Here is a 22,403-nt window from a genome sequence, read left to right on the forward strand (position 1 = left end):
TCTTAGTAAAGAACTTTTTGAGAACTGAGAGGTGAAAACAGTGAGCTCATTCATTTTGTATCAAGTGCATATTGTGAGGTCTACTGTTTACAATCCTTACCTTAATTGTTAAGGTCAAGGGCATGCCAACCCACAAAGACTTGTTCATGTACCATGTTTGCCTTGGAACCAGTAGAGGCATCAGGGTAAAGGAAAAATATTCAGATATAATTCAAGAAAATTGATAGTTATGATTACATAAATGTGCCTTTCCCCCCCCGAATGGATCCGGATCAGGTTAACTGCCCCAGAGACCATTTTCATGGCAATAACTTAGAGGTCTAGGACTATATAAACCGCCTTTAGAAAATACATGGTGTATTGGACATTCTACTATGCATGCACCTGTATGGGGTCTGAGAGAGAGACAACATGAAATACCTTGTAAGTAAATTCCATGATTTATAGTGTGAGTGACTGTTCTCATGGTCAAACTTCCAAGTAACAGTTCTCTTTCTTCCCAGCAACTCTCCAAATCAAACCCAAATAGAATTCTCAAATATTACTTTGGCAGAGAACCCCTCTGTTGGCAAGGCTCTGTTGTAGAGCATCAGGTGAAGGGTCTTTGCCAAAGAAACTAATAATTTCTTAAAGATCTAGAATCTATGGGGATTGGACAGATATTCAGATTTTATGGTGATATCTTCCTAAATTTTTCTTGTTAACAACTGTCAGTGAATGAAAGTTGCAGATATATTTAATATATGGCACCATTTTCTCTAATAGTTCAATAAAACTTTGTCCCTTTGCTATCTCTTTCTCATCTCATGTGTTTCACTCTTGGCACCGTGGTTGCTGTTCACATAGCAGCTGTTTCCTTTTGTTTTGAAGGTGACTCTCTGCTTGCATTGCTGTCAATGCTTGTGGACTATTGCATGGAGTGTCACAGGGTTGAGGCAAAGGGGAAGTTCCTGTCAGTTCTGGCTTATATAGCTTATGTTGTGAGCACATGTGAGTTAGATGAGCCACAGAGAGACTAGAGAGAGAACTGTGGAGCCTGGGGAGAGTTTCATCAGTGCGTTTGTTACTGTAATCTGTTCCCACTCACCTATCAACTCTCTTTGATTCTGTGATACCTGAAAGCCCTTCAGCAGGCAAGCTAGATCACAAGGAGAGAAAAAAGTGTTGAATCACAAATGCTTCAAGATCTAGTTCCACTTGTGTACAAACTACTTCAAAGGAAAGGATAGATAAGTGATGCATGGTCTTTCACTCTTTGGTAAAGTGGGAGACTCTACAGGAAAATCGGTCAGAAGAACCTGGAGGGAATCAGTTTCCCAAAGGACTGGGAGAGGGCCGCAGTAACTGGGTGGAAAGAGGAAGATGCAGGAAAAGAAGAGACTGCGTCATTGCCTGTTCTGTAAGATGGCTTAGCCCAGTCTTTGCCTATGTGCACATCCACAGTGATTGATTTGTTTGCCTACTATTCAGCTTAGTGACTACCAGTAAACATGGTCCAAAACAGAAGATACCCTTGAGTGGAGATCACAATTTGTCTATGGAAAATTCAGACTGCTCCATATTAACCACACAGACTGACAGTCTCCTGTATACATTAGGTCCCCAAGAGCATAGGAAATAAGGAAAGCTGTTGATCATTTTATGAAGATTGTAGCCCCGGTGGAAATTTTGGTCCTGGACTTACTTTCACAAGTGAAAAAAAATGCACCAATATTTATTTTCATTTCAGATTTCACCTTCCATCATTGTGAGCTTCTTTCTAACTCCATGTCTGGCTCTATTGGTGAGTTAAGGTGGAGTGGGTCTAATCCCTTTAGTCCTCCTTTAGCTGAAGTAGTTGAAAAGTGACAATCAAGGGTGGTTTTCCTCAGATCTCTTGTGGGTGCTCCTTCAGCCTGCTAGGTACTGGCAGAGTGGGGACAACTCTAACTATTGCTTGGTTTTCTACAGAACATCAGTGACATCCATCCTCTGGATGGATCTGTTGGGTCCCAAATCATCCATGTCGATGCCCTCAGAGGGATGGTCAACATCCGAGACAATAACGTTTTGAGCGAATGGGATGGAATCTTGGACTACACACATGTAAGCTGTCAAGTCCACACATTATAATGCCAAAGAAAGCCTTATCTGTTTCAAAACATAACCTTAAGAATTTTTAGAGGCAGGTGGATACTGTCTGCATTTGCCTTTGACCCTAGAAGGGAATGCATGTCTCTAGAGAAAGGACCAGTTATCCTGCAGGTACAGTGACTTTTTCTTGAACAAAAGAATAGAGGAGAAATTTTTCTGGCCTGTAGGAATCCCACAACATTTGGCGTTCCTGTCAAATATTGACCAATGATGGCCACCAAACTAACAAGGCCGTTTAAAGAGTCCCTGTTTCTTGTAACTATAATGTGATACAGGAGTGATTTTCTTGGGACTTCAGCTTTTGGTGTCTATTTCTAAAGAAGAATAATACATTTTCATTTTCAGAAATCTGACTGTAACTTGTGCATCTCTGTAAGTAGTAGTAAGACCTAGCAGAACAGAAGACCAGGGAGGAGCCACTGGTGCCTTTGGCCTGGTTCTCTGTGTGCCTCAATTCCCTCATCTGCAAGACAACATCAATAGCTGCCTTTCCTGCCTGGAAGAACCCTCAGAGATTAAGTAAACTAAAAGCCCACAGTTGCTCATTCTGTCCCAAAGGGCCCTTGGTCACCGATTTCCAACTAGTTGCAAACCCCACACCTTCCATCCAGCCATATGGGACATCTCAGGACAAACACCTCAAACACAGACTTTCTTATGCCACCTGCATCTGCCAAGCTCTCCTACCTGAATACTGCCCTCTCCCACCTAACCCAACCTGATTTGCTATGGGTACATTCCCTGAATCCTCCAGAGGGCTCACAGTTCAGTGAGTTCCAACTTGATTTTCAAATGTGAAAATTCTCTGCCAAACAAAAATATTTCACAGTAATCCACCACGTGGAAAAGAGGAAATCTGAGTTACTCTGGCTAGAGAATGGAGAAGCAGAGGTGGCTCAGTCAGACCTGGCTGGAAAGCAGCTGCTCTGAACCAAGCTGAGACAACCCAAAGGAGAGGCTGTGGTCCATGGCAGACTAGATCTGAATCTAGAGGTCCCAGCTCAGGGCTGCCCCCAGCCCTACACAATCAGAATGTACTCTGTAACTTGTACAACACTCCCAATAACAGTTAGCTTCTTCCCCCATCCTCTTATTGCCATATGCTCTGTGACAAAAGGGCCTTTATTCCTACATGCGGAAAGATAGCTGCTCAGCTGCAGAACCTGCCCTTGAAGTTAGCCATATTACAGAGCTTGTTCCCTTCTCCCCCAGTGCCAAGTGTCTGTCAGTTGCAGAGGACCATGGGGGTCCACCCCATGCCCATCAGTGGGACAGTGCTGTAGGGTTCTGTAAGATTGCCAGTTCTGGCGTTGACCTTTTCTCCAGAGCAGTCCTGGGCTCAGAAACTCTACATTACAGTCAAAAAAAAAACAGCTGGGTGCCATCCCCTGACTAAATGACATGTTTCTACTATGTTACTTTAAGGCCCTTTTGGCGGCTAAACTATTTAGCAAGATGGCCTGCATCCTGGCCAGGATGGATCAAAAAGTCTTCCCGAGCTTGGCTGATGTTAGCAAAGCCCTGGACAAGCAGGTAAGTGGGACCAGCTCACTGTGGCCCCTTCTGGTTTCATGTTTCCTGATCCAACCTCCTGAGACAGTTCTGTGTACACAGGGGATTTACATCATGCTTCTCCTCTTAACAAATTTTTGTTTGTATGTTTTATTTACTTGAAAGACAGTCAGACATATGCCTCTCATCTTCTGAGTCATTCCCCAAATGCCAGCAGCAGCCAATTTGGTCCAGCCCGAAGTCAGGAGTCAAGAATTCAATCCAAGTCTCCCACATCTCAGGGACCCAAAGCACTTGATCCATTACCTGTTACCTTCAAGGCACACACTATAAGGAGCTAGAGCGGGGAGCAGAGCCAGAACTTGACCCCTGGCCTCGGATATGGCATACAGATGTTCCATGTGGCATCCTAACCACAGTGCCCAATGCCTACTCTCATGCTGATTCTACTGTCACGCAAAGGATTCCAAGTCAGGTCCATGGCCCATTCAAGTCAACCCACAGTTCAAACAATGAAAATTCTATGCAATTACAGGTTCTAGTCCCAGCTGCTCCACTTCCCTGTTAATGGCATGGGAAAACAGCAGAGGATGGTCCAAGGCACCAGGTCCCTGTACTCACATGGGAGACTTGGAAGAAGCTCTTCTCTCCCAGTTTTGGACTGACCATGAACCAGAGAATGGAAAACCCTTTCTCTCCGTCTCTAACTCTGACTTTCAAGAAAAATACATAAATCTTTTAAAAAGAAAGAAGCTACAGTATTCTGTGTGTCAGCATTATATTTAGCCATGAAAATTAAGGGATACTAATAAAAAGACTAAAATTTAAAAAAAAATTCTATGCAATTATCTCATTTTGATTTGTTCTAGGAGGATCCAAACTCTACGTAGCAACTTACGTTGCTGAATATAAATGTCACAATCGATTGAGTATTAGCATGTTCCCTTCCAGTGATGTATACACATATAATCTTTAGTTGAAAATAAGTACAGCACTGATGAGGCTGTCTTTCCTTTTGGGTCTTGGATAACATGGGTAGTCTAGTACACTAAAATTCACAGGAATTGGCTAGTAGTTGAAATCTACTACCAGTGGCTTAGGTAATGTAAAGTGGCACATTTGGATGACTTTCATGTTGGCAGCATGAGTATTTAATAACACTAGAGAGAAAAATACAGTTTGGACACACAAAAAAATGTATCAATTTTTAGGGGGAAAAATGAGAAGTTGGAAGCATCCTGCTTGTCCACTTGAACAAGTAAAAACACTAATGCAACAAATGGTGTCTCAGTTATTCTAAATTATCTTTACAGAGGAAACATCACTGAAGTCTGGCACAGTGGTGTAGTAAAAGGGGTGAAAGAAAACAGACAAGTCACACCGGCATGCAGACCAATTTTCCTGGAGTAATGTCGTCACCTGGTGGCCAGAGAGGATATTGCTACTAGAGATAGAACTCCGCAGCAAGTTTGGGTTTGCAGCTGCGGTTCAGTTCAGCTGTCACATGTGTCGTCACCACTGCCGAGAAAACCGTTTCTTCCTCTTCCCGCAACCTCTCTCAGATCTGGCTCATCATTCTGCTGCCCTATGTCTTCCAGGCTCTGGAGCATTACCCATCCACCCGCGGCTTGACCTACACTGTCTTACCCAACCGGGTCAAGAACTTAGATCAGTACGGAGAGACCATCAAGGACATGTGCAGAGATGTCCCCACCTACTTTGCCCAGCAGCAAAAAGAAGGTGTGTTAGCAGTGCGTCTAGAAACTCTAGACCAATGGCCAATTTTAATGATGGTGCATTCCATTTCTTTGCCCCTGAATATAAAAATATGTGTCCCAGAACGTGCTCCCCCTGGTGGCAGAGATGATTTCCCGACACCAGGATTCACTGATTATGGAGAGTAGAGTCAGCTTGCCAGTCATCTCATTATTGGGATTTGATGGTTGGTGGATACCCTTCGCTGGCTCAAATACGCATTGCTTTCTGCCCAAGCAGTGTCACGTCAAGCATCCCACCATTGAGTCCTGTTGCTTTGAGGGCTTTCAGTCCTCTTTTCAAGGTCCTAATAAGGGACACCTCAGTGCCCAACATTCCTGCTGGGGAGATGATAGGGGATTGCTAGCGAACAACTTGGAAAGCAACCAGATAAGACGTCTTGACCTGGCTGGTAATCTGCATATGATCGACAACTTACCATCAGCCTGTGTTTTGTCATTTATCCTTTAGCATAAGTTAGTCCAAGAACAATGTTTTTTCATATTAGGAGGATCCAGTAGGAAGGCTTGAGGAGCTGAAAGATTGAGGAAGAAGATTCAGGCTCAGTAGAACAGAGGATATGTGGGTCAAGTCATTGCAGTGATAGGGAAGGTGGAGTGAGTTGGATCCTCCATTTCAGTCCTACTGTCTCTTCCTAGTAAATCTGTTCTGGGTGCCATATCTGATGTACATGCAGCTTATAATGTATCTATTTTACTTGGGGAAATCTCTAATTGACCTTTTTGTAAAATGCTTTTCTTTCTTCTTAAAGGTACTGCCCTGGCAATTGACCCTGATTCCTGTTTCAATGTCCAAATTGTGCTGTTTATGGGACTCTCTGTCTGTGGTGAAATCTCTGGGCTCTGAGCCTCCAGCTCTGCCACATGGAAAGTAGACCTGCCTGGCCTTCACCATCCAACCTGGGACTGGCACCCAGAGGCCTGGCACCCAGGGGCCTGGTCCACCTTCTGCCTCCAGGAAGTGATCTACTTCAGTCCTCCACCTTCTACTCCTCTCTGCAATCTGGCAAAATGTATTTACCCATGATCCCCAGGTTAGAACAATAAAGTTTCTTGTTTCACTGGCCTAGCAGACCCTTGCTGCTGTACTTCCTCCCTCTGCACTGCCAGTTGTTACACAGTCTCCTGCAATCTGAGGATGAGATTCCAGAATCTGATGGTCCAGTCTGCGCTTGGCAAATCCCTGAGCCACTTCCAAGCAAATCTCCCCCTGAAACTTGTCTAATCTCATTAAGGAAACTCCCAAGCATTTCTCTCTCACACAAATTCCTGAGGAACCTGGATTCTTAGCCCTCTTTCTTTAACTGTCCTTTCCTTTAGCTCAGATGGGCACATCCATGTCCACCTACACCATACAGAACATCCCTGATTTTCTCTATTTGAAGAAGAATAAACAGTGTTGAAGATACAGACACAAATGTTCATTGTGGGTATGTTGGCATTTGCAGCACTTTAAGGCAAGCCTGGGTGCCGGACCTGTGGTATTGTGTGGCATGTGCACATGGAGCAGAAGTGTTTAGGTGATAGGGCTGGGTGAGTGTCAGCTCCAGTCAGGAGTAGCATGTATGGGAAGCCGGGTGCTGAAGCCGCTCCCCAGAATAGGAAAGCTGGAATAGGAGGGGCTGTCGTAAGATGGCGGCTGGCCCAGGGCCAGGAAGCAAAGTTGGTCTCACCAGCAGGTAAACAGGAAGTCACAGGGATGGGCTAATGCCCTCGCTGTGATTACTGGCCTATCACATCGCGCCAAGTGGACCCATGGGGAGAAGTGATTGGTGGAGAATGATATAAAAATAGCTGGTAAAAGCTAGGGAATGACAGACGGACAGACAGCGGATGGAGAAAGATGGGACGAGGGAGAAGAAGGACGGGCGGGAAGAACGGTGGCAGAGAGAGAGCTAAAAAAGAGGGATACAGACAGAAGCAATAAAAGCAGTACGGAGAGACGGGGACAAGAACGGAAAAATGCAGCAGAAAGTACACGGGCAGAAATATGGGGAGGAGCGTGGCAGAAGGAGAGCTGGAGAAGCAGGGAAGAAAGCTAAGGCCAATGGGCAAAGCGGCAGCGGAGATAAGGATTTAAACGCAGCCGCTTTTGGCAGTGAGGGGTCCGGTTGCGATTCCGGCTTTTCCTGGACCCTCGAAAGTATGCTTCGTCGTTTTAGTGTCACCGCTGCTGGGCGGCGGCGGCGACAAGAATGGTGGTGCAATGCAGCTACCTACAGCCAGAAATGAAAAACAGATTATATAGGGAAGGCTCCAGGTAAGTCTCTACTTGAGCTTAAAGAGGCTGAGCAGGCCAGCGGGTGCAGCATGGTTCACACATGGCTTTTTGAAGATAAGGCAAGCAGAGTGAGGCCCACACCCACATTCTGGGCAGCATTAGGGACAATATACTAAGAAGAATTGACACCAGTACCTGAAAGAACCCCAAGGCCCACAATGGCTGAAATGGGGCCAGAGCAAAGTCAGGGATTCAATCTAGGTCTCCCATGTGGGTTATAGGAACCCAATTGCTTGAGCCATCACTGCTGCCTTCTACAGGATGCTGGAACCAGGAGATGGAATTGGGTATCTAATCCTGGAACTGCAAATGGGATGCCAGCATCTTAACCAACATCCCAGTCACCAAGCCACACTCCTGTCTCCAGTTGTGTTTTGAATTTTTTGAATATATAAACATTTTGATATATTTTAAGTTCACAACTCATTGTATTTTTCCATTATGCTCTCACATAGCCATCACTCAGATGGTTTAGGAAAGTCCCAATATACCAGAAAGTTATTTTATGCTACTCCCAGGCAAGACACCACTCCAACCCCTGGACCAAAGGGAGTGGAAAGGATCAGTAACAGTATATGCAGAGGAATTCTGAGCAAACATCAAGAACATCCTGGCAGGACTCTTGATGTGGGAGTCACCCCCAGACTGTTGGGAGCTGGCAGGTACTCCAGCATTCTCCCTATTTTAGTAAATGGTTAAACAGGAAAAAAGTGAAGTTTTTAGGATTGCTAGAGTACCTGCCAGCTCCCAACAGTATAGGGGTGACTCCCATATCAAAAGACCTGACAGGATGTTCTTGATGTTTGCTCAGAATTCCTCGATAGAATCTCAATCAATGCAGGGTGTCACATGGAAAGAGGGAGAACTCAAGTGTCTATGTTCTCTCTCTCTTTAAAAAGCTGCAAGAATTCAAGCCTAGGAACACCAATCTTATCTCCAAACACCACCATTGTATTATTACCTTTTACCCTCCTGATAGCATTAACCTGCGACTTGGGGGGTTAAACTTGAGCAGTGTTAAGCGAAATAAACCATATCCCAACCATAACATTCTCAGTAGAGGATTTCTGCAGTGTGAGTGAAGGGATATGATGAGTCTGGCATTCTCAAAAGAGCTACAAGACAGAGAAAGGGAGGAACAAGTACTGGGATGGGCACTGGCCCTGCAGAATGTGCACTCTGTGAGCTAATCCCAGATTTCTTCGAGTGTATTTGTAAAGAATGCTTTTGACTGTAAATAAACCCAGTCACAATGACCTAAACACAAAGAGAATAGTCTGGGTCATGTGAATCCAAGGGGCAATGTCTTGGCCAGTGCAGCTGTGGAGTGATGCGATCAAGCATTGTCGCTCATTCCTTTTTTCATAACCTTCCTGTCTCCAGAACTGTTACCTCAGAATCCCAAACTGACTGACATCAGCATTACATCCCCCTTAGAGGAGAGAGAAAGGACAGCGTAAAGGGCAGAGTTGCATGTGTTTTCCTGGAAGCCCCACTTAACAGCTCTACTTACATCTCATTGGCCTGGATTGAGGTCATATGACCTCCCACAGACCTACAGCAACCAACAGCTCCATGAACACAATCAGAGAGGGAAGCCACATGTAATTGAGCAAATAAGAGATGAGAGATGCAAAATAAAGATAATAAAAGTAGGGCAGCCAGAGGGACGCCCCCTTCTCTAAGAAAGAAGGTCAAACCAGAAGGCTTGATGCCTCAATCTTTTATTGAACTGCTTGGGGGGCCAAATTACAGGAATTGATGTAGCACAAACATTAATAGTTACATCCCATCTTGATGTTAACCAGTCAATGCTTGATAATGAGGAAGCAACAGTGTGACCCAAATACAGAAGCCCATACGTGACTGTCTCAAGGATATCCTTAAAACACGTAATTCTGTGGCCTTGGACAATTGCCCAACTGTGGAGTCTGGTCCACAGCCCTCTCGACTTTGGTCTTGGACCTTTGCCCACTCACGGACTGTTGCCTGCAGAGTTTGACCTTGGCCCCCAGCAGCAACAATCTGTGAACTCAAGACTCCAAGCACAGTCTGCCCTGCTATTCTTCATCAAGTCATACTGGGTGGATTTTTTTTATCTGTTTATTTTGTTGTGTTTTTAAATTAACTGCCTGCAGCAAGACTAATCCATTATTAACTTATTTTCTTAAGACACTCAAGATTTAGTCCAGGCTTTCTCAGTCTTGGCATTCTTTGAACCAGAAAATTCTTTGTCATAGAGGACTGTCTTGTGATTCGTAGGATGCTTGTCAGAATCTTTGATATCTACCACTGGTTTTGAATAGCATCCTGTCCAGCTGAGTCAATCTAAAATGCCTCCAGACATCAATAAAAAATATCTCCAAAAATTTTGAGGGTAGGGAGAAACATCACGTCTTCATTGAAGGTCACTGATTCAAATAAATCACATTTATCACTTGAAACTGAAGAAATGTAGTCCCTAAAGTAGAATGGGTTTAGCTGCTACCTAAATAATTCAGCAGGAAAGGGGATTTGGGAAGTGAGAAATCGGAGGACAGTTTTTGCTACTATGCATGGACAACAGACAAGTGAGGATTTCTTTCTGCGATCATAGCCCTTTTCATTCCTGCCAGTGTTGGGTCATTCCTATGCCTTCAATTGGTCGTTTTTTAAATATTTTATTGATTTTAGTTCTCATGATAGGTGGGTTCACCTGATATCAACTACCTCACCATTAATAGAAGCTACAAATCTATTATTTTATTAGCTTACCAATGTATATATACTGCGTCGGGGTTCATTAATGCTTTAGTTCATTCACTAAGTAGTTATACAATAGGAAATCGAATGTTATCCTCATATTTGAATCCTGGGAGTTCTAAATGAAGGAACTGTACTTGTATTTAATTTTACCTTGGTTGAACAAATAATCCTACATGGCATGTGAGAAGCCATTTATTGTGAGAAACAAGACTTTACAGGAAATAAAAACCCATCTGTAAGTCTCACTAAAATTCCTGCCACAGCTCCTTTGGCACGCTCATATCCTGCACACTGGCTGAAGTTGCTGGCCAGCCCAGGTACCTGACCAAATCTTCTACCTTCTAGATGCTTTTTGTGTTCAGTTCAAGCTTGCTTCAACAGCCTGACAGTTCAAGTGGTTTATGGCCTAAGCATCCAATGAGTTAGTAGAATTAATATCTTCTTTCCTCTACTCGAAAGAAGGGACTGTTTATGAAGAAAATGCAAGAGCCCCAGCTCCCTTGTAGCTTCCGTTTAGACACTTTCCGCTTAGGCATATGCTTAGTACATTGTACGCACTGCTCCTAATAGGTACTTCTCATGGATTGGTACATGAGAGAATTAACGGATTTAGAGACTGCAAATCTCAACATTCTGCTTTTAACAATGAAGCAATAATATAAAATTTTAGTGAGAATAACACATCTCTAAGCAATAGATTTTAGAGAAGATTGCCAGTAGGAACACTTCTTGGGGATCTGCCCACCAAAACCCTATCTTCCATCCGGGTCATGGAATAAGGATATACCTCTCATGAGCCAATTGGAGCCATTTCCAGATATTTATCAGATAAAACTAATTTTAAATTAGAATCATACGATGGTGAAGTTGGGAGGATGATGACTTTGATACGTATTGAAAGTGGTTTTGGTTTCAAACTCATGGGGAAAACATGTAACACATTGAAATTGATACAGTGGAAGAGTTAAGATATGGAGAAGGAGTCTAGTCAATTTCAAGTACCTAGTTTCAGGTACTCAAGGTAGAATATCCCTTTCCCTCCATGACTAATTATATGGATCACCAAATTCCCCCATTGGCCTCAGCACATTTGATTTGGATTCAATCAACACTTTATTATATACTCTTCACTGTTGTTATCTGTTAATTTCATGCAATGCCTTGTTTTCCCATTGAGATGATAACTTCATTCACTATGGTAACCTTGATGTGGGCCTTTTTCTGTAACAAATCTCAGTGCTGAGTAATGGTAAGTGCTTGAAATAATGTTAGTGAGGGCTATTCAGAAGTGTATGTTACAGTTTTGGAGTAGGAGTGGTCGGTGGCAGAGGAAAATTCTTGTGAATATGATCCCTCTTTCAACCAAACAGATCCCACCAGAGACCCAGTGCTATCAGAACTTCTTTTTTTCATCATGTGATTCTTTTGAAATCTTAGAAACTGCTTTCCTGGGCCTGGTGTGACAGCCTAGTGGTTAAATCCTTGCCTTGCATGCCTTGGCATCCCATGTGGGCACCAGTTCGCTTGCTAGCTGTTCCACTTCCTATCCAGCTCCCTGCTTGTAGCCTGGGGAAGCAGTTGAAGATGGCCCGAAGCCTTGGAATCCTGCACCCACGTGGGAAACCCCGAAGAAGCTCCTGGCTCCTGGCTTTGGTTTGACTCAGCTCTGGCTGTTGGTGGCCACTTGGAGAGTGAGACAGCAGATGAAAGATTTTTGTCTCTCCTTCTCTGTAAATCTGACTTTCTGATTTAAAAAAAAAAATTTAACCTTAAAAAAAGAAAAAGCTTTGCTTCATAAAGTGATTTGATCTTCCCAGTTAGGTTTCAATCCTGCTAAGATTCATAACGAGGTGTCTCTCCTCCTAGGAGTTAAGTGTTTCTTCTTCTATGCTTCACCCCAAGCCAACACTGACTAGATGAGTGTTCCTCGAAGTGGACTCTGCTCTTTTGTCAAGGTAGGATACTTCCCTAAGAAACATGTAAATGACCCACATTGCTTGATTCTTTGTCCCTTCACCTGAGCAATCTAAGCATTTTTTTTTAATTGTATACTAAGTCCTTCTCTTTCTTTGGGTTGAAGTGTGCTACCAGCTGAACTCCTGCCCAAACCATGCTTCCCACAAATAGGCACAGACAAGTAGGAAGCTGATGCAGGCAGGTACAGAAATGGAGACAGGCACCCAACTGATTAGTCCAGTGATATTGAGAATTTTCACAGTATGCTTCCTGTTTATAGACTTGTTAATTTATTTTGAAAGTCAGAGATGCAGAACAAGAAAGAGAGATCTTCCATCTGCTGGTTCACTCCCAAGATGACCACATCAGCCAATGTTGGACTAAACAGAATCCAGGAACGAGGAGCTCCATCTGGGACTTGAACATGGATAGCAAGGACCCAAATGCTTGAACCATTTTCCACTGCTTTACCCAGGTCATGATCAGGGAGCTGGATGGGAAGTGGAGCAGCCAGAACTCAAACTGGCACCCATATGGAATGCTGGCATTGTAGGGAGTGCCTTTATCCACTGTGCCAAAACACTGGCCTCTACATTATGTTTCCTATTTGAAATCCTGTCTTGTTGTTGTTGTTCCTTCTATGTATTGACATAAACATGGCTTATCTTTCTTTTTTGTTTACAAAAAAGCAAACACTCAGGTATCTGTAAACATAGCATCTAGGTTTTACTCCTAAATCTCAAAAATAGTGGAGGCATAAGGAAAACGGCAGTTTGCCTTTGAGTGGAAACCAAGAACATATTTCTGCCAATAGATGGAACCAGTAGGTTTATGCTCCTAAATGTGAAGGTCTGCACAGATGGAAATCCCCAGGACACCCAGGAGCCCAGCCTTTGCACAGCCTTTGGCGCTGATGCCATCTGGAAAGGAAAGATCTATTTTAGTGAAAGAACATCAAAAATATATCAGGATGCAACACACCAATGCCTTTTGTAAACATCTTCTGATTATAACTTTACCCAAGAATTTAACTTCAATAACATTACAAATAATAATAATGGTGATAACAATAAATTAACTTAAATAAGACTGACAATTCCTGGAAGTGCTGTTTGGCTCAACTCCAGTTCATCCTATGACATTCTGGATTGATGACATACTAATGCAACCTTACAAATACTAATAAGTAATTTTTTTTTCTGGGCAGTAGAAATGCAATGAATGCTAGCTCTCTTATTCTTTATCTGTCTTCCATGATTCTAGAGAATTTCTTTGTTGAATTTATTTCATGTCACTACTTCTCTTATACTGTCTTCCACACCACAACAAGATGCACTGCATTAAAAAATGCTGGTGATAAGCCATATGTTACCTGAGCAATTTAGAGCTTTCCTCCCTGTCAGTGCTCTTGATTCTTTTTTTCCTGGATCAATTCTATTGTAAATCTGAGAGCACGTCTTTGCGATTCCCTTCTCACAAGCTCAAACAGAGGCAATTGCAAAAAACTGAAAGACGTCCTACTTGAAACTTTCATGTGTCGTGAATAAGAGAATTCAATAGTTCTTGCTGAGAATGCAGGACTTTTCATTTATTTCATCCTCTATTTCTGTTCATCAACTTTTCCTCTAAGGGGCAAGTTCTTTGGAGGCAGGGTTGTTTTCATTTCTGAATTCCTAATAGTTAGCACAATTTCCACACACAATAGCACTGAATGCCCAAACTAAAGCAGTGTTTCCATTGATTTGTAATTGATATCTGTAATTGATGCCTGGGATATAGTAAACATAGAAAATGTCTTGTGAATGAGCAACTAATTAGCACTCACCTGGCTCTGATTGTGACTCTGACTTCTGAACTATTTCCCCTTTATACAAGGGGATGTGTTCGCAGAGTTGTTCAATGGGTGACCCAAACAGGAGCCAGTCTGCATCCAAGATCAGAGACTGTAGAGGGTTGTACTTGACCCAGGTGTACTTGTTGGAGAACATGCTGTTCATGGTCTAGATCAGGACACCAGAAAAAATACATTGAATTGACATAACCTGATGCAACTTATTGTCCACTCTTTTTCAGATTATTAGCAGAAGGTGTTCAGGAACTTGAAGATGCCCTCTTCCTAACCTGCCTGCAGAGAAATCATGTTGTTTACCAGTACTACTTTTCACTGCTGGTGGCAATGAAATGCAAAGGGAAAAATTGCCATGACAAAGGTCGTGAAGTTATGGAGGGAGACTTCACCGCAGCACAGAGCTTGTGCATCCTCATCCTACGGGATTCTCTCCTTGTACCTTTGTAGCACTGAATTTTACAGCTTCACTCATTTTTCTTCCAATCACTGTTTCTTCATTTGTTTGAGTTTTCTTGTGATTATTTTCTTGTATTGTAAATGCAGAGAGACAGAGATTCCTTCTCCTAGTCCATAACCGTTGGTCTAAACCAAGCTCAAGTCAAGAGCCTGAAAGTCATTGCAGGAGGTACTTGAGCCATCAGGATGAGCATTTAAAAAGGGGGAATTGGAAACAAAGTAGCCAAGACTTGAACCCAAGCACTCTGATGCCAGTATCCTAAGTAGCAACTTAACATAGTATGCACCAAACACTTTTCCCCACCCCATCAGTATTTCTTACAGCCCTGTTCAAGAAGAGGGGCTCTTCGGTTATTTTTACAAAGACACTGGCATTTGCTTTGGCTTCTTTTATCAAAAGCTATATGGTAGAAATCAAGTTGAGATGGGCTCTTGCCCTCAAAAACAAAACAAAAAAAGTAAAAACGTTAAAGGATTGAATGTGATGTTTATGGTAAAAAATGTTAGGCTCTTCTATCTCCCTTCTTCCTTTCTGCATAAACCCAGTGCTTCCTGACTCAGCGCAGAGTCAGAGAGATCCCAGAATTACCTGACTCTCATAGATGTACCGTTTGAGTTCATCCATGGCAGGGATGGTTTGCTGGTCCATCTTCAGGATGAAGCAGGCTCTTCGGGAGAGCAGTCTGGATGCAATGTAGCCCTGGGGAGACAAGAGCACCGTTACTGTCCCTGCCCAGTGCTCCTGGTGAGGATGGAATCTGAACCATTGAGGGAAGACTTGAACTTGCACAGTGAGGGTATGTAGGTGTTTTTAAACCTGTAGCCAATTTTCTACTCAGTCATCTTCTTTTATGTAATATCTCATTTTTTCACTTGTCTTTTCTACTGTGTGATATGCTCACATAATGTATGCCCATGTAAACTTAAACTCAAATTAGATAAAACCTAAAATGCACTTCCTCTACCACATATGACATGTATGTAAGAGCCACATGTCGCCAGGAGTTTCCGTATTAGAAATACCTGAGGTAGAACTTTCACATCTGCTTGTGAACAGCGATGCTTTAGAAACACCCTCACTTGACTTACACATGCATACTTCATTCCCCGCCTCTCCACACTCCCCTCCTCACTCCTCTCCATTCTTTGCCACTTAAAACACAAGCTGGTTGGATATGGTCAGGTGTGAGATTTGAGAAGAACAATGGAGGGTGAGGACCTGGGAGCTTGGAGGCACTTCAGGTAGAAATTTCATCCGAAGTGAAAGTCTTCTTGACAGAGATCTAAATAATGACACACTGTATGAATTTGTATCTAATAAAAACTCTCGTTTTAATTTTTAATTTTCAAATTCTAATTTTTAATTCTCACGAACTCCTAGGTCCTAAATTCAAAATAGACCAAAACCTAAATTGATGATAATAGAAGAGAGGCTTACACCAATTCCTCACCATTTTGTTTAAAAACAAAAATAAAAGCGTACTTTAGGATTTCTAGAATATCTATTTAAAAACAATGTTAGCACCATTCCTTTTTACATGGTATCTTTCAAAGATTCAGTACTTTGAAATGCGTCACACCAGCAGGGAGAAGGCACTGAAGGAGGTTTTTAAAAGAGAAGTAGAAGAGTGTGTTGCAGTGTCCTTTGAGATGGCCTATAGTCTATCAGATTCTGGGCAAGGCTCTGAGTCTGGATGGGAGCGCCGTCACCATTTTAGTGTTGGTGAAACAAATGGAAAACAGATGAATAACTTGATGAAGGACAGAACAAGTTTTCTGATTAGGTCACTGAAACTTACTGTTAATTCCAACAACTGAAACTTACGAATAGCTTAGGGTGCTTTCAATTTGTTTTGATGGAAGAAGTGTGATCAACTGTCCTAGATACAGAATTATCTTACCATACCTGCTATTTTGTGATTGCTTTGTGGTTTTCTTTTTGAATTTTCAAATTAGAATCCCTAATTCATTCATTGATTCATTTCACCAAGGCATTTGAATGTCTACGTGTTCTACATTACATTTGGATTCAATCATTTATCCATGTGCCTAAAAAGCATCACTCTTTCAATTTCCAGCAAAAGAAGCCAAACACATATGTTTCCTGTCATATTGTTTTCCTTATGATAGTTTGTTTTCTAACCAACTGCTTCGTTATTTAAAGAGAAAAATTAAAATAAGGGAGTTCTTTAATTGCAAAGACAGAGCCTAGGATTCCCCTTGTTCTTCAGAACACCAGTTTGGAGAATACAAAAGTTCCTTGCTGCTTACATGTTTGTAGTCAAAAATCGTGGTAGAAGAGCATGATCCCGCATGGATGTTAATAATGGCAGCATTTTTTTCATTGTCAATTGTCACCGTCTCCTGAACATTGAGGCCACTGGGTTTGATGATGTTATACACCTAAATTGAAAACAAAGACATGATGAATTTGCAGCACTTCAAATACATTATAAAGGAGCTTTTCTGATATAAGAAAGTCTTCTACCTGGTATAAATAAGAAATCTAAGACTTAAAGCTCCCTGTTAGGATCCCAGTTCAAAAAGATCCATGCCAGTGTAAGCATTACAGCTTACTTCTTATGTAAGGGGACAGCAGTGCCATCACAGGGGGAATGAGACTGCTATTGAGGCAATGGCTTGCACTTGCACTTGCAAAGGCACTGCTGGTTATTTTCAGAATTTCTTCTCAAATAGAGCCTGTGAACTCTCCACTGTCACATGTTTATCTTGTATTTTTCTTTTCCTTTCCCAGCATCTCTAAGAGACAAAACCCACAAACACACAAACAACTCACCTCATCTCCATGGACTTGTATCCCAAAGATGGCCAGCACCAGCAGAAACACCCCCTGAAAAACAGACCCATCACATCCATCTCTACTAAGTAGTTACTGAAAGTAGGGAATAAAGGGGCTTTTGGACAGTAAAACATATGGTTTTAGAAAATGTGCATCTGGAAGCACTGGTGAATGATCATGAATGGTTGGTCAACCATCCATTTCTAAAGTGTGAGGAATAAATCCTAACTCATTTAACAAGCATTTGTTGAGTGCATATTATTTTTCAGACGCAAGGCTCTACTTTTGCCACCAGTTTCCAACTTTTTCCAACATTATGCTTCTCTAGATAGCCTGAAAATCTCGGGACAGCTGAGCAATGAGGAAGAACTCATTTTATTACAGAAAAACTCTTTTCTGATTTACACTATCCTTGGTCTACAAAAATACTTGTTAAATTCCTTAAGATGAGCAGGCTAAAACAGATTTTGAGCAGAGTTATGTCTAAGGGAATCTATGAAAACAACATGTTAGGGAGAATAATTAACTTCTGAGACTGACGACAAGAAAAACCCCACATTCTCCTAAAACCCATGTCTTAGTGTCACTATCAGACAGGTGTTAAACTAATAGGTAGTGAGACTGACATGCAGGTGATTCAAACCGTTTTCCCTAGTTACATCAGAATCTGGTCCAACACTCACAACTGAATGATGTCATTGAGAACTAATAGTGGAGGTTCGTGGCAACAGTAGATTTTAAGAGCTATTAGAGGTAATTTTCCTACTGTCTTTCCAATATACCCCTCATATTTCGCTTCTGTGTCTGGAGTTAGAGGGAGATAATGGCTATTTAGATCTGCATGCAAATACTACACAGGGTAGCACAGACACAGCCCAGCTCTAGAAACCTCTGATGCATCTGTGTATTCTATTAAATGGATCTCAAATGATGGGGATTTCAACAAATACGTAAAATGCTAACCATCCTGATGTTATGATCACTGGGAGTTCAGGAGTCTTTTGTGACCCAAAATAACATCCTATGCAGCACTGGGATTAACACACCACTGTTACAATGTTAGGCCTTCTTTTGAAAAATCAAGTAACCCTGAGAGAGAAAACTCTTTAGCATAACAATCTTGAACACCCTGGGGGATGCACTCAGCATTCTTTTTTCTGCTTTAGCAGAGGGGTGAGAACCAGGGACAGAGACTGAAGGAAGAGTTCCATTCTGGATTAGAAATACGCCACTGTTCCAGAACCACTGCAGCACCAACGCTGGGATGAGGAGAAATGGGAGCAGTTAAAGGAGGAAGGTCTTGCTTTCTGGAAGATTTAGACACTCTATCTGCTTAAATTTTGCCATGATTGTTCCTGAAAGTGGGGCCCAAGAAGGATAAATTACACCCGAGCCCCCATATTACAGGTGTAGGAAAGTTACATTCCTCTACATTTCAGTTTCCTTGTCTGCAAAATGAAGATAATAGAACTCAGCTGATAGGGTTACTACAGTGAACAGATGAGGATATCCCTACAAAATGCTCAGCCTACGACTCAGTCTGCATTTGGAAAATATTTGCTGCTATTGTTATGATTACTGATATCATTATTTTCAAAATTCCCGTTAGATAGTAAATGTTATTGTTCTAAGATGCTTTCTTTCCTTACAACATTCATATTCCCCAAAAGAATATTCTTAAGACTGTAGGTAGTCCAGATAATGGACGAAAAAAATCTGACTTAATATTTGATACCATGCTGCCAAAAACAACATAAATTCAAGGAAAGAAACTTAGAAGAATGCGGTACTTGTCTAAGATCCGTGAAACCTATGCCAGATTGGATATGAACCATCTCTGCAAGCAGCCAGCCCAAGAATATTAAAAAGTTTAAATAAATACTCACAAGGATTTTCATTTTGCATGAAGGGAGCAAGGTTCTGGAGCAAGTGAGGCTGCTCTGGGCAGCTCCTACTCTTTATATTGGCTTCGTCATTGGAGTCTCTTTTTCTAAATGATCACTTTGGGATAGACCATATCCATATTAGACACACCCTAACAAACGCCACTATCATGTTTGAGACCCAACCACATCCCTAACAGCAATGAAGTTCCTTAATCAATAATGAACTTGGTCACTTTGCAAATATTCCCTGCTTATCTCTACTACTGAGATTTCAAATTCCACCCTTTAAAAATATTTTGTGTGAGGGTTGTTCTTCAAATAGTTTGTAGACATATAAGGATATACTCCTGATAACTTCTCCTTAATGGAAAGTTCTTCCTTAGGACCTGTTTGGTTTCCCCTCAGTGTCTCTACATCACTGTCCTGCTTCGTGCCTTCTTCCATCCGAGGAAGGGACAATGGGCCAAGGCCACGGACAGTGGCTGGGAGCCCTGCTTTGAGAACGGACAGCCATATAACTTTTATTTCTTCTTCCCTTTGGGCTTGGTGCCAATTTCTAAAGATTCCTGGGGAACAAGGCTCAGAAAACTGCCCGTTTACCAGGTTTAACCGATTGTTTGTTTCACACGAAACCTTGCCCAAAACTGCTTAAAGCTTGCTGTTACAGAACTGTGGTTATCAGAAAAGGCATTGAAGATTTCTCGTATGTTAAAAAAAGACAGTGAGAATAAGCTTAATTTGTGTAGTCTTTAAACATAAAAATGAGATGGGTAGTTAGGGTCATGGTGACAACCTACACCCAGAAGATGGGGAGATTAATTTAGGGGGAAAAAACTTGTAAATTGAGAATTACTAAAGGCTAAGACATAACTTAAAGGAGCCCTGTACTACAACCAAAGCATTTATCCACTAGTGGCTTTTTTGAATGAAGTTTTACAAAAAGTGGGCATGAGGGCAATTTGAAAGGGGTTACCTAATTCACTGGAATTCCCTTGTCCTGGCTGTTCAGCTGGGAAGGATGTAGAATGTGCAACTTTATTAAATCTGAGATCACAACAGTGAAAATGATTACAGTTTTGTGTTACATCTGCAAATTTAGTCCTGTATCTGCTTTCCGACACTTAAAAAGCAAGTCAAGGATATATCTAACATCGGAACTGGTGGAAATATTGCAACCTACCCTCTAATTTTTACCCTAGACTACAGGTAATTTTATACATGTAAAGTGTTGGAAGGTAGTTGAACATGATAAGTGCTCTGTAATTGCTAATTATTATCGTTAGACATACAAACTCAAAATGAACCAGTGGATGAACTCTCTCTCCCTCTCTCCCTCTCTCCCTCTCTCCCTCTCTCCCTCTCTCCCTCTCTCCCTCCCTCTCTCTCTTTCCCTCCCTCCCTCTCTCTCCTCTCCCTATTTCTTTAAGATTTTTTTTTTTATTTTGGGGCTCAGCACAATGGCTCAGTGGATAAATCCTCTCCCTTACACCCACTGGCATCCCATATAGGTGCCGGTTTGTGTTCCAGCTGTTTCATTTCCCATCCAACTCCCTGCTTGTGGCCTGGGAAAGAAGTCGAGGACGGCCCACAGCCTTAGGACCCTGTAGCCACGTTGGAGACCAGAAAGAAGCTCCTAGCTCCTGGCTTCGGATTGGCTTGGCTTTGGCCACTGCGGCCACTTGGGGAGTGAACCAGGGGATGGAAGCTCTTTCTGTATTTCCTTCTCTGTAAATCTGCCTTTCCAATAAAAACAAAATAAATCTTTAAAAATTTCTTTTTAATTTTTAAAATTTTTTAAATTTTTTAATTTAAATTTTTTAATTTTTTAAATTAAAAAAAATTTTTTAATTTAAATTTTTTAATTTTTTAAATTAAAAAAAATTTTTAAAGATTTGTTTTTATTTTCATTAGAAAGGAGAGACAAAGATCTGTCAGCTGGTTCAATCCCCAAATAAACCACAACAGCCTGAGCCAATCTGAAGCCAGGAGCCAGGAGCTTCCTCCAGATTTCCCATGTGGGTGCAAGGTCCCAAAGCTTTGGGCCATCTTCCACTGCTTTCCCAGGCCTTAAGCAGGCAGCTGAAGCTGAAGTAAGGCAGCCAGGACAAGAACTGACACCCCTCTGGGATGTCAAGGCTTGCAGATGGAGGATTAGTCAGTTGAGCCATCATGTCAGGCCACTCCCCCAATTTTTATTTCAACATTTGTAAATGTTGAATATTTATAAAATAAACATATATCCTCCATATGATGATTACATTGTAATTGATATTTCTGCTAAATTAATGTTGTCAATTTTTTTTCAAATATTCTACATTACTCTTAAATTTTGATCTACCCAACCTATGTAAATCTATTCCTCGGATGTTAAAATATTTCTTTATGCTGATATTCTCATCTCTTTCTATATAATGCTTATGGGTTTTGTTTGACGTTGTCCCCAGTAATGCTGTTTGAAGTAAATTAATTGCCAATACAGCATCCTGGAGAGCTATCTCTTCCTTCTTATGAAATATGCATTACTTTTGCCTCTATTAATGTTTACTTATTTTTGCCTTTAATTTGTTTGCTTTTGATTCTATTTGTGTGGCATATTTTGTTCTGTTTCCAACTTTCATGTTTTGATAACTCTTTGAATGGTAAGCTGTAGTATTTTATTGTTTTATATATTGTCCAGTCTGAAAATTCTTTTAATACGTAAGCATTATCTGATCCCTTCATTGTGGTTACTAACATATCTCATATCTCTTCTCATCTTTTTTATTGGTTACTTATTTCTTTTCATTCTTCATTATTTTTCTGCCCTCCTGATACTGCTAAACATTGTGTGTTTCCCTATCATTATGAGTACTTCATTTTTACTACTGATTACTTTGAAATTTTAACATGCATGGCTAATCATTCAAACTTTCTATAAATCAAAAGGCACCCTATGTTTGAATCTTCTTCTCAAAAAAGGCAAGGAGCTCAATACCCTTTAGCTAATTGTTGATTATGTTTTGTATTTCAA

The 22,403-nt window shown here is 41.5% G+C and overlaps 2 protein-coding genes across 2 annotated transcripts; one reads left to right on the top strand and one right to left on the bottom strand.

Moving 5' to 3' along the window:
• Positions 1-378: 378 nt before the first annotated feature.
• LOC101535435 (gastrokine-3-like) lies at positions 379-6,267 on the top strand. The gene is given in 6 exon segments (XM_004580076.3): positions 379-423; positions 1,730-1,783; positions 1,951-2,085; positions 3,559-3,666; positions 5,244-5,385; positions 6,173-6,267. Coding segments are annotated over 6 exon segments (579 nt in total).
• A 6,972-nt stretch (positions 6,268-13,239) lies between these two features.
• GKN2 (gastrokine 2) lies at positions 13,240-19,405 on the bottom strand. Its single transcript, XM_004580075.1, has 6 exons — positions 19,394-19,405; positions 17,505-17,558; positions 16,979-17,110; positions 15,297-15,407; positions 14,228-14,402; positions 13,240-13,304 (listed from the first exon to the last, which is right to left on the bottom strand). The coding sequence occupies exons 1-6, from the start codon at positions 19,403-19,405 to the stop codon at positions 13,240-13,242; spliced, it is 549 nt and encodes a 182-aa protein (XP_004580132.1).
• Positions 19,406-22,403: the final 2,998 nt, after the last annotated feature.

This window comes from Ochotona princeps, chromosome 8, assembly GCF_030435755.1.
Source record: "Ochotona princeps isolate mOchPri1 chromosome 8, mOchPri1.hap1, whole genome shotgun sequence".
Taxonomy (NCBI): Eukaryota; Metazoa; Chordata; class Mammalia; order Lagomorpha; family Ochotonidae; genus Ochotona; species Ochotona princeps.

Bases quoted from the DNA above. Each gene is read 5' to 3' on its own strand.
- GKN2 (XM_004580075.1), bottom strand. The intron at 15,408-16,978 runs GTAAGCAGCAAG...TTGTCTCCCCAG, and splicing joins CGATTTTTGACTACAAACAT to GGCTACATTGCATCCAGACT. The intron at 14,403-15,296 runs GTAATTCTGGGA...GTCCTGATCTAG, and splicing joins GGTACATCTATGAGAGTCAG to ACCATGAACAGCATGTTCTC.